This window comes from Trachurus japonicus, chromosome 5, assembly GCF_045865225.1.
Source record: "Trachurus japonicus isolate A0001 chromosome 5, Traja_1.0".
Classification (NCBI taxonomy): Eukaryota; Metazoa; Chordata; class Actinopteri; order Carangiformes; family Carangidae; genus Trachurus; species Trachurus japonicus.
The window spans coordinates 5,702,339-5,714,123 of NC_140911.1; the positions used below are offsets into that span (position 1 = coordinate 5,702,339).

Here is an 11,785-nt window from a genome sequence, read left to right on the forward strand (position 1 = left end):
TTAAACTCCAATTGCATAAAAGAAAAACATCGCACCTACTCAGAGAAAAAAGAAAGAGAGAAACAAAACAAACAAAAACAAAAAAACAGCTGCTCAAAACAGCTGGATTCCCAAAGGCCACACTGACATTGTTACATTGGAGGGATTCACTTCAGGTTGTCGCTCTCGTCACAGTGCAAAGTCGTGTGTGTGTGTGTGTGTGAGTGCAGCTGTCGGCTCAAACAATCTCAATCTACAAGGCACAAGCTAATGAGTCGACTGGGGGGTTCAGGTCCAGATGTGTTAGGAAGAACCAGGACGAACCTCCAGCTGTGTGAAGCTGGGATAATGAAGGTGTGTTTACTCTCAGGAAGGATCAATACCTGTTCACACACACACACAGCCATCAATACATCAACAGTCTCTGCATTATTAATTTTATAAATTATAGTTTCTTTTCTTTCTGTCCTCAGTCTCTTTGGCTGAATCATATTAACTAATATATTATAATATTATTAATTAATTTAGTCACATGGACTTTTTAATCTATGGACATAAAAGTAACAGAGTGTTTTGTTGTTTGGGGTTTTAAATGTTCTGGACGGTGACAAGACGTGATCGGTTTTAATGATTCAATCATCTGTGCAAATAAAGACTTTGCTGCACAACAAGAAACAGACTTTTTTTTTTTTTTTTTTACAGAGTGGGAATGATTATTAATTATCAATCGATTAGTGGCTGAACATAACAATATGTGCAATTATTAATCGTGAAACATCAAACTTCCCTCCGACCTGATAGTAAACATTTTATTTGACTGGTTATTGATCGTCACCTCAGGCTTTAGGAAATATTAATTTTCACTGTTTTCGTACATTTTTACAAACCAAACTGAAATTGATCAAGAAGAAAATCGGTAATCAATGTTAGAAATGAATGATCAGCTGCAGTCCTCCTTATTTAAACTGAACTGAAACTGAAATCAAAGCTGAAGATTTGAGACAATAAATGAGAGGTTTTTCATTAGATTAATCTTCATAGAGCTAAAATTAAATAACAGCTGATTAATAATGATAATAATGATAATAATAATAATTTTCACAACGTCCCTGCAGCATCCGACCAGTTAAAAAGGATTTACTCCGACACGGGGAGTCAGACTTTAACAAAAACACTGGTCAACAACAAATTCTCCAATTCCCACTGGATGCACCAGGCGAGGCACTTTGATCAAATATCATCTGGTTAATTAATCATACAAATTAGTTAAGCAGCTTCACCACAACGACTTAAACCAACATATGGTTCCTTTAAAGTTGGTGACAGGGATTCTGTCGCACTGTTTTTTTTGTGTGTGTGTGTGTGTGTGTGTGTTTTTTTGTTTGTTCATCACAGATTATATTTTCGGTGAATTCTGCAACAGTTGAGATGTTGAAATGTATCGACCGATTGGCATTAACAGGCTGCTTCAGTTCGGTTTCGTACCATTTTTCAAACTCAAACCTTTCAGAGAGAGAAAAACTTTTCCCGAGGAACGATGACCAACGCTTCCAGAAACCTTCGACACAAGGTTAATAATAAAGTCCTGACTCTCCTCCTGAGGAGCGGCGAGCTGTGTCATCAAGTCTTTCTGTAGAAATATGAGCCGAGGATGAAGAAGCCGACGATAAAAAGCAAACGTCTCCTCCTTAGGTTAGTTATTGACCCACCGAGGCAACAGGAGGGTCTTTACCCGCTGCAGGGGGGGCGTCTGAGTCCTGACCCTTCACAGTCCTGGACAGCTCCTCCCCCTCTCCTCCTCCTCCTCCTCCTCCTCCTTCTCCTTCTCCTCCTCCTCCTCTCTTCCCCACGACCACGTCCTCCTCGATGTCTGCGGTGCCCCAGGAGCCCGACTGCTCAGGGTTGAATCCCGGCGGGGTCGGGGGCTGGTAGCGGTATCGGTAGCCAAAGGCACGCAGGTGATAGGTGTAATACTCCAACAAATACATGTGAGCAGCGTCGACGTAGTGGAACGACACCGACACGTCTGAGCAGCAGTTTGGACCCTGAGGAGGAAAAAGAAGAAGAAGATGATGATGATAGGGATGTAACAATATCAAAATCTCACGATATCTCAACAAGTCCACGGTACGATATTTGTTGCGTTATTGTAGGCATGTCATAATATCAAAATCTCACCATACAATACCACAATAAGCTCAGCACAGTAGAAATTTATTACTCATTTTCAGGTCCAAAATAAGTAACAAAGAACACTACTTGGTCAAATTAAAATAGCTTAGCTGCCTCCCTCCCTCAGAAGAAGACAGAAGAGGCATAATATCGTTAAAAATTGCATGTATTGTTCTCAAGAAATTTCAGGTCGTTCATAATGTTTTGTATGAATTAGAGTTCTAGTTATTTAAAGGTTATTATTATTATTATTATTATTATTTATAGGTCATTATGTTATTATTTCACTGGTCTGACCCACTTGAGATCAAATTGTGCCGTTTGTGGCCCCTGAACTAAAATGAGTCCGATCTTCCAGGTTTATTTCATTGTGCTCTGAGATAATGTGACGTTTCTGCTCCTCTTGTGGTTTGAAGTGTCGTCAATTGTGTGTAACAAGGAAAATAGTTAAAGCAGAAGTAAGCGATCCAGTCGTTTTGGCTAACTTCTTGTCAGCCGATGGAGTTAGCAGTCCCCGCCCTCGTCCCCTTCTCTCTCCTCATTGGATAAAGGTTGTAGGATACAAGGAAAGTTTTCTCCTCGGCTTACAGCAGAGCAGAGCGACTGACAGCCCCGTGTTTCGGACCAAACACTCTATATAAGTGATTGCTGTCGGAAGATATAACAATTTAAGACTTATATTAACTTATTATTATTACACGGCTCTATTAAATGCTGCTCTGATTGGTCCAGCGCTGCGTTCTGCGGTCTGTTATTTCTGTATAACAGACCGTCGTCAAGTATAACAGACCGTTGCTAAGGACGCCGCTCTGATCAGCGCAGCACAGAAAAGAGAAACTATGCAGGATATTTACCTTGTGTTTCATTTTTACCGTCATTAAACAGCTCCGGACTAACAGTGATGTTAGAGATAAACGACTTGTAACTTGTTACAGAGAGAGTGGAGGCTCCTTCCACATCGCTGCTGGAAACCAAACCTGCATCAGAGCCTCAGACCCGGTGTCACAGCTCTCCTCTCGTCTCGGTGCAGCTGGCACCGCGGCTCCGCGACACAAACGCACCCCATAAACAGATACGACTACACACAATACACACATCTTAACACGTGTATGGTAATCTATCGATCCACTGATTGATTATCAAAGGCTTCAAATGCACGAACGGGAGGAGGCTCGGCAAAACAGCGGAAGTGACCGGTCTTGCAGATTCGCTAAATGCAATTTTAAATCGATGAAAGTCGTATTTTGATCAACATTATGTTTCAAATTAATTATTTCACTCGTAAACCGTGTAATAAGTGGGATAATGTACAGTTGGTCGGTTGTTATGGAGAAATAAACCCCTTCATGTTGAATGACCTGTCGGGGTTTATTTCTCCATAACAACCTCCAAACTATACATTATCCCTTACTTAACACAAACATTCCGCTTACTTCTGCTTTAAAAGATACACTTGAATCATTTTCAGTTTACACAACAAACAAACTCTCCCCGGCAAAACCACATCAAACAAAGACACGTTGTTACTGTCAACAATCCACTGTCAAATCGTCCTGTACCAGTTTTAAAGCAAACAATGCAATGCTCTGTAAGCCAACAACATTATCTCTTCAAATATTGACGGAGCTGCGGCGTCGTAGCACATCACTTGCCTCTGAGATTGGGTAGTAGCAGTAGCTCCAGTACCAGAAGCTCTTGGGGAACTTGGCCGTGAGGTGCTGCTCGGGGACGAAGGGGTGAAACGTCTCCCGGTGCGCCGTGTCTCTGGAGTCTCCGGCCAGCACGCCCATCTTCTCCATGCACTGCCCCATGGCCAGGTCCTCCACCGAGGTCGTGTGCGTGCACTGTTTGCTCTTAAACCCCTCCACGAACCGCCGCAGCGCCTCTTTGCTCAGCACGTAGCCGGCTCCTCCGCTCATGTAGCCCTGCTTGGTGTAGGGCTTGAAGCGCCGGCCGAAGTAGATCGGCTCCTCCGGCGTGTGGTTTGCGAGAACCCAGCGCAGGTTGTCGACGATGACGTAGGTGTCGTCGTCCGCCTTGAGGAACCAGTCGGCCTCGTCGATGTGGTGCTCGTAGGCGTAGTGGAAGGCTCGGATCGTCTTCCAGTACAGCTGGTCCCGGCCCTCCTTCGTCCCCAGGCCCACGGTGGGGAAGTCCGGGTCGTCCACGGAGCTCATGAAGACGACCACGTTGCAGTGGCGGCTCCACGTGGTCTTGACGTGCCGCGCCTTCTTCTCCAGGTTGCTGGGACCCGTCATCACCCAGCAGAGGATGCGCACCTTTTTGTACAGGTCGTCGGCCATGCGGCTGTCCTCACCTGGGAAACACGGATCGTTAGAGATCAGATAAGATGGATAAGATCTACTTTATTGTCCCCCGGGGGAAGGAGACTGAATCGTCATATGAAAACCACAGAACAAAACAAGACCGCATCACTTTACAGACACATGACAAACAGTAATAACAGTATCCATACTAGGACTGCAGCTAACGATTATTGTCATTATCGATTAATCTGTCGATTATGTAAAACGATTAGTTGTTTGCCGTGTCGATCGCTGTCGGGACCGACGTGGACAGTACACGAGTCAAAGTCTGAGCAGCGTGTGGTCTCGGTGCAGCTGCAGTTTAACTCCCATTTGAGTTTGAGCTCATCGTGTAAACATGACGTGCCACACGTCCTTCTTCAGGTCAGTTGTCATGGAAACATGACGCTCTTTGGTTTGGACCAGAGAAAAAAACAAACGTGTGTAAACGCAAAACATCCAAGCTGAAAAATAAAATCATTTTGGTACCAGTGTGTGTGAACACAGCGTTAAAGTAAATGAATGAAAACAACAGTTCACTTGTTGAGCAACTTGAGGGATCAAAGTAACAACTACATGACTTTCCGTTTGTGTTGAGCCATATTTAATATTTTAACTCTGTTCTTACTTCATGTTTCTTTCTGCTGCTCTTTAAATTCTGTGCAGTGTGAGAAGTTGTTGAAGCACAGTGGGGGTTTTCTTTTTAATAACGTAGCCTAATAAATTTAGACGCACATGGGTTCTGTTTTCTTTTTCTTTTTTATAATAGTGGTATCACAAAAGTATTGACAAATGTTAACATTTACTGGTATTGGTATCGACTACTGAAATTCTGATATAGTGACAAGCCTAAAGCAAAACAAACACGTCTCATTGGTTTAAATGTGTGTTTTATGTCTTTGTGGCGTTTATGTTTTGAGCCCTGTCAATTTGTGATAGACATTTAAGTTTTTTGAATCTTGAATAATTACCTAGCAACATCGTCACTAGTAAACAAACACGTTAGTGCTGTGGAACTTCTTCGGAGTAAATGAGACAGAAAAAAAACACAAGCCATCGGCAAAACGTTTCAACACGACATTGATCAGATCGGTGAATTATTTAAGACGTTACGGCCGATGACACAAATTGCATAAAATAGGAAATATTGGCCGATCCTATATAACCGATCAGATCTGTGGAAAGCCTTAATTATTTAGCACCACGTTCATTTACACTCTGACATCTCAACAAATGACGGTTCACAGGCTGGAAAATTCCCTCTGGAATGTTATCACATTAAAATATTTCCTCGTGTGCAGGTTGAACAGGTTTTTGAGGAAGTTTTTTAATTTCCTACCTGTGAGGGTTTGTTGCATTTACAGTATTCTGAGCACAGCTCACATCAGTTCAGGTCATCATGTCACTTCACCCATCGCGATTCTTGTGTTGTTCACGATGGCGCCAACAGATGCCAATGATGCTTTCTGTGTGTGTGCGTGTGTGCAAGCTCACACACACACACACACACAGACACACAGTATCACAGACATCTGTGGTTGAGCCAACAAAAGTATCACTGTGTTTGCAATTTTCTCTTCAATTTTTTTTTTTCATATCTTATCGCACTCGTCATCATCAGGTCACAGACACTGAGGCGATCCTCTCGCTCTTCTTCCTTCCTCCTCTCGTCTTCTCCACACCTCACGCTGACACACACTCAACACTCCACCTCTGATCCAAATGATAACAAAACATTTTTTTTTTCAATTCTGTGGTTATTGGCACAAGGCCTTTTCTTTTGTTTGCCCTGAACCGAAAAACACAAACACACCCTGAACTGAGACAAGTGAACTGTTCCCTCCCTAATAAATTGATATCCAATTATAATACAGACCTCCTGTTTCATTAATCTACACCAGGGGTCTTCAACGTTTTTCAGAAGGTCCCCGAAACTGACGGAGAGATGGAGCAGGGACCCCCTACTGTATAATGTATAAAGCTGTGTTTCATAATAACTGTGTCCAGTGCCAGGTATAAACACACCTTTCTATTGTGCATTCAATACTAAGCTATTCAAATAATAAACAGGTTCATATTAATGTATTTTCATTTCAAACAGGCACAACAACAGTGAATAGGGGCAGTGCCACTGCCATATATCCACAAGTTTCCGACGTCATCTATGGACAAAACCGGAAGTAAGTTTTGCCGGTTTGGTGGAATTGTACATTTACGTTTCCATGGTTTTCAGTCGTTGTCATAGTTGCGGTAAACGCATGGATCTATTAACGCTGGCTTTTAACACGGATGTCAATTTGTAGGGGTGGGCTAAAATATCGATATGGCGATATATCGCGATACTTTATCCCGCGATACGATATCGATATTCAATATTTAAATATCGATATTTTTTTTTTTTTTTTTTTTTTTTAAATTTTTTTTTTTTTTTAAATTTTTTTTTCAAATGATAAATCATGTTTCAGACCTAAATCCAATTGAAATATGTTGTTGTAACTTGCACTTGTATAAAATGGCATGGATAATTTGAATTACATTGTTTTGACTCAGTTTGTCCCATGAATTATCACTATCATCTGATGTACATACAACTCGGATTTTAAGATGCATAACAAGTAAAATAAAGTAAAGTAAAATAAAGTGTACTGTACAGTGTGCAGTACACTTTATTTTACTTGTTTTTTCTTGATTCTTGACTTGTAATTCATGTGAAATGGATTCAGTGCAATTAATAAATTCTGAATTTCTTCAGTGACACAGATATCGTGATGTATCGTGGATGAAATTTCTTGCAATATATCGATAATCGCAGAATCGCTGTACCGTGATATTATCGTTATCGTGGGTAAAATATCGTGATAGTATCGTATCGTGGGGTACCTAGTGATACCCAGCCCTATCAATTTGTGTGATATCTATTGTTAAAAGCTGGTGTGATGATCCATGCGTTTTACAGATTTTCATTGAAAAAAAAAAAAAAATCCATGCATTTACCGCGACTACTGAAACAATGGAAACGTTAACATAAAATTCCACCGGAAGAGCAAAACAGGCTACGTTTTTGACGTTCGGAAAAAGGTGGATAAACAGACCTTGATAACTGATACCAATGCCAATATCATCAGTGTCTGTCGACTGCATGATAATCATGCAGACATGCTGTTCTTGACATTTTTATTTTGAACATAATTGTGGAAACTAAACAATTTTGAGAAAATTGTCTAAATAACCAAAAATTTGGTGATCCCCCTGCAGTACCTCAGCGGACCCCTTAGGGGTCACGGACCCCATGTTGAAGACCTCTGATCTACACATTATATTACAATCTTTTGAAAAAATTATAGAGTGAATACCAAGATAATGAAGCAGCAGCAGCAGAGTAAAGAGCGGAGCTCATTTCATTAACAAATTAGAAGCCAGACATCACCCAGGCCGGAGGCAAACATCATCACATCGAAGCTTAGAAAAACAGTAATAATTCAATGTGTGTAAACATAATGCTACCGGGCACTATAAAGAAGAAACAACTCAAAGAAGCTGAATAAATCTGTGGAGAAAAATCTCTGGCTCTGTTTTTTTATAAATTCAAACATCTGGTCTTTTCATTCGAAGCTCTGTGGACTCGTCACTGTATCTGTTGCATCTGTAGAGAAATGTGGACGCTGCCGAACGAGGACGTCTCATGGAAATAACCTGATTTGTTTTTTTGTGTATTGTCTTAGCATAAAGGTACGACATATTATCAAAATATCTGTGCAGTTATTCTGATACAACATTAGTAGTTCTTATTAATAATAATAATAATGCACATTATTCTTTTTTGTCCTTTGCTCAAAGCCGAAAATGAAATAATAATTTTCAGGTATTTTTTCACTCTCTGAAGACATTACCCCGGAAAATAACTTCTGTTTGCATGGGTGTGTTGTGGTTATCTGACAGAAAGATACCAATGCCTGGAATTAAGTCAAACAACTTCTGCCGGGCACCATGACGATACAGGCACATCGAGTTTTGTTTGCTTTCATGACAGATGATATATGGACTGTATTCAAGTGGCTCTGGTAAGTATTTCTTACTTGGATTATGTACTAAATAATTTGTACAACTCAAGGTGGAGGCACCTTGAGATCCCCCAATGAGAGCTAAAATCTGCCAAATTGACTTCGTAATAATAATGATAATACTACTACTACTAATAATAATATTAATATGATGATTTCCATGAAGTCAAATTTGATAGAGAGCCAAGAAGTTACAGTCACTATCTTAACACTTGAAAAAATAAAGATAATCTAGGTCTAATCTAATTCTGTCATTTGTTCTTTCAATATTTAATTCAATATTCTTGTTAAAAAATAAAAACACAATGAATTATGAATCTCCAACCTGAGTTCACAGAGACTTTCTGAAGCAAAAGTAAATGTTTTAAGGCTTTTATGACATGTTGTGCGCTGCTGCTTCCGCTGGAAAATAGATTTCAATCTCAGCGGGTGTCACTTCATGGTTACATAAAAAATAAAAAATAAGAGTAAATGCACCATGGATTGTTCCGGGTTTTACTGCAGTTTATGGTGCAACTTAATTTCCTGCTTCCAGGCACACAGAGTTACAAAAATACTCTGTAAATAAAACGAGTCTGTGTGTCACTGATTGTGTTTCAGGAAAGACTTTACTTTGGAAATGTAGAAGGTCGGAGCTGGACGTTTGGGTGAGTGTTGTGTACTTTGGAATGTACACAAGAGTGTCAAGGCGGAAATTTGATCTAGTGACTCAAGAAGGTCCGGTAACAAAAAAAAAAAAAAAAAGTTGTATGGCAGCATTTGATCCTTGAATTAAAGTGTGACCAAGCAAGTTCCCTTATGTATGGTGTCATGGGTAGGCTGCACAGTGTGGGAATAATCTGTCACAACATTATTACTATTTATCTACTGAGGTAAATCTGCTTGGACACACTTTAATAGCAAAATTAAAGCAGAAGTAAGCGATCCGGTGGTTTTGGCTAACTTCTTGTCAGCCGATGGAGTTAGCAGTCCCCGCCCTCGTCCCTACGTCACCACATTCACGCGCATCCCTTGGCTGCACACACAGAGAGGACCGACCCCTTTGTGCCGTTCTCTCTCCTCATTGGATAAAGGTTGTAGGATACAAGCAAAGTTTTCTCCTCGGCTTACAGCAGAGCAGAGTGACTGACAGACCTGTGTTTCAGACCAAACACTCTATATAAGTGATTGCTGTCGGAAAATATAACTATTTAAGACTTATATTAACACAAATATTCCGCTTACTTCTGCTTTAATAGTAAAATTAATTGAATATGTGGTGTCCATGTAGGTCAACAGCTTGCATATGAACCTACCTGTGTGGTGAGGGTGCTTCAGGTTGAACAGAGCAGATCTCTCCTTCTTCCAGACCTTCCTGTCCTCCTCCATCTGCTGCTGGTGGTCGTGGTCGTCATGGTGGAGGCTGCTGAAGAGGAGGCCGCCGCCACCGCCTGGCTGCTGGGCCGACACCGTCCTCTCGAACCACAGCTGCCGCAGAAACACGTACAGCGTGAAGGTTCCCACCACGAAGCCTGCGTAGAAGGAGAACCTGGATCCGAGGGCCTTCATGCTGTCTGTCTCTCTGTCAGGGCTTCTTCAACTTGGAAAGTGCTGCAGATGAGATTAGATGAGATGGGAGGAGGAAGAAAAGGAGGAGGAGAATAGTATAAAAAAAAAAAGTTTCACCCAACAACTTCACCACCACATTTGTGCAGGCAGCTGCAAACGCTGGTGCCAGAGAAAGAGAGGAGGAAACGACAAAATGGGAACTGTAACTGTAATATAAATTAGTGTGTATTGCTGTTGTTGTTGTTGTTGTTGTTGAAGGTGTGGTAACGTTAGTTCACTTACTCACCAGCTGTTCCGCAGCAGCAGCAGGCACCATAGCAGCTTTTTTCTTATCAGCCACTGCCACTGCTACTCCATCAGAGCAGAAAGGAAACGTCAACTTTTACCCACCTAACGTTACCAACCTAACCGAGGAGGCAACACGGATCCAACATGGATCCAGTCTGAACCACGAACACTCGGTGCCCCAACTTAGCTCGGCTCGGCTAGCCGCTCTGAACCGTTGCTAACGGTTACAGGCAGCCAGATTTACGTTATCAAAGAATAAAAACACATCAACTAAAAAAACCACACACATATGGCACATATATTTTAGAAACTATCTTCTAATGTCCCTCTTTAACCCGGCAGCAGCGGGAGCCGTTAGCCGTTAGCTGACCCCAGTAGTCCGTTATTCGGTCGACGAACGTTGCTGCTGCTGCTAACGTTAACGTTAACTTCGAGGGTCTTTTTTTCCTGTCGAGTCAACCACAGAACGTTGCTGCTGCTAATGTTAACGTTAACTTCGAGGGTCTTTTTTTCCTGTCCAGTCAACCACAGAACGTTGCTGCTGCTGCTGCTAACGTTAACGTTAACTTCGAGGGTCTTTTTTCCTGTCCAGTCAACCACAGAACGTTGCTGCTGCTAACGTTAACGTTAACTTCGAGGGTCTTTTTTCCCTGTCGAGTCAACCACAGAACGGAGCTAACGGAAACGTCACAGTGACAGTTATAGCGGACCGAGCACGAGCGATGAGCCGAGACTCGGAAACGCCCTTTAGGTCGGTTAAAAAAAGGAAATAAAATAAAATAAAATACGGTAGAGGCCAGACCGAGACACCGACGTTAAATCCTCCCACGGTGCCGCCGTGTAAACTACACCGAGCGAGTCAGACAACTGACCGCACTACTACTACTTGGTGTGTGCGCGCACTAAGGGCTACTTCCGGTCAAGCTTTTCAAAAGAAAAGCACCGTGTGTGTGCGTGTGTGTGCGCGTGCGCGTCATGCGGGCACAATTCAGGTGCTGCAGTGAGTTTTGAATTTGAAAGCAACATGTGTTTCTGTAAAGGTGACATTGAAACAACACAGCACCCCTTTATTACAAACCCAGCTGTTCTGGAAATTATTGGTTGATTATTGGTTAAAAAGATAAAACTCAGCAATGCCTGCTTTAGACTACAATAGTATAACCTTTGGTGTTATATTAGGACAAACAATTGGACTTGATAAATGATAAATGTTTTACTAATCTTTGCCAAATTCTTTATTCATAAAGCCAAATCTGCAAAGACCCCACCCGTCTTCACATGCTTCTTAAATTAATTTCAACTTTATATTAAGTCCCTAAAAATTATGGAGTCCAAAAATACCTCTATTCAGCTTCAAACATGATCTCCCTAATGAGGCGTAACAGTTATTAATTCAACATTTTAATACTAATTTATTTACTTTACTTTAAG

The 11,785-nt window shown here is 41.5% G+C and overlaps 1 protein-coding gene across 1 annotated transcript; it reads right to left on the minus strand.

Annotated features, from left to right (window-relative positions):
• Positions 1 to 1,334: 1,334 nt before the first annotated feature.
• c1galt1lb (core 1 synthase, glycoprotein-N-acetylgalactosamine 3-beta-galactosyltransferase 1, like b) lies at positions 1,335 to 11,254 on the minus strand. Its single transcript, XM_085775747.1, has 4 exons — positions 10,353 to 11,254; positions 9,814 to 10,108; positions 3,804 to 4,468; positions 1,335 to 2,024 (listed from the first exon to the last, which is right to left on the minus strand). The coding sequence occupies exons 2-4, from the start codon at positions 10,064 to 10,066 to the stop codon at positions 1,677 to 1,679; spliced, it is 1,266 nt and encodes a 421-aa protein (XP_085631873.1). The 5' UTR covers positions 10,067 to 10,108; positions 10,353 to 11,254; the 3' UTR covers positions 1,335 to 1,676.
• Positions 11,255 to 11,785: the final 531 nt, after the last annotated feature.

Bases quoted from the DNA above. Each gene is read 5' to 3' on its own strand.
- c1galt1lb (XM_085775747.1), bottom strand. From the start codon at position 10,066: ATGAAGGCCCTCGGATCCAGGTTCTCCTTCTACGCAGGCTTCGTGGTG. The intron at 4,469-9,813 runs GTAGGTTCATAT...CGTGTTTCCCAG, and splicing joins GAAGCACCCTCACCACACAG to GTGAGGACAGCCGCATGGCC. The intron at 2,025-3,803 runs GCAAGTGATGTG...TTTCCTCCTCAG, and splicing joins GCTACTACCCAATCTCAGAG to GGTCCAAACTGCTGCTCAGA.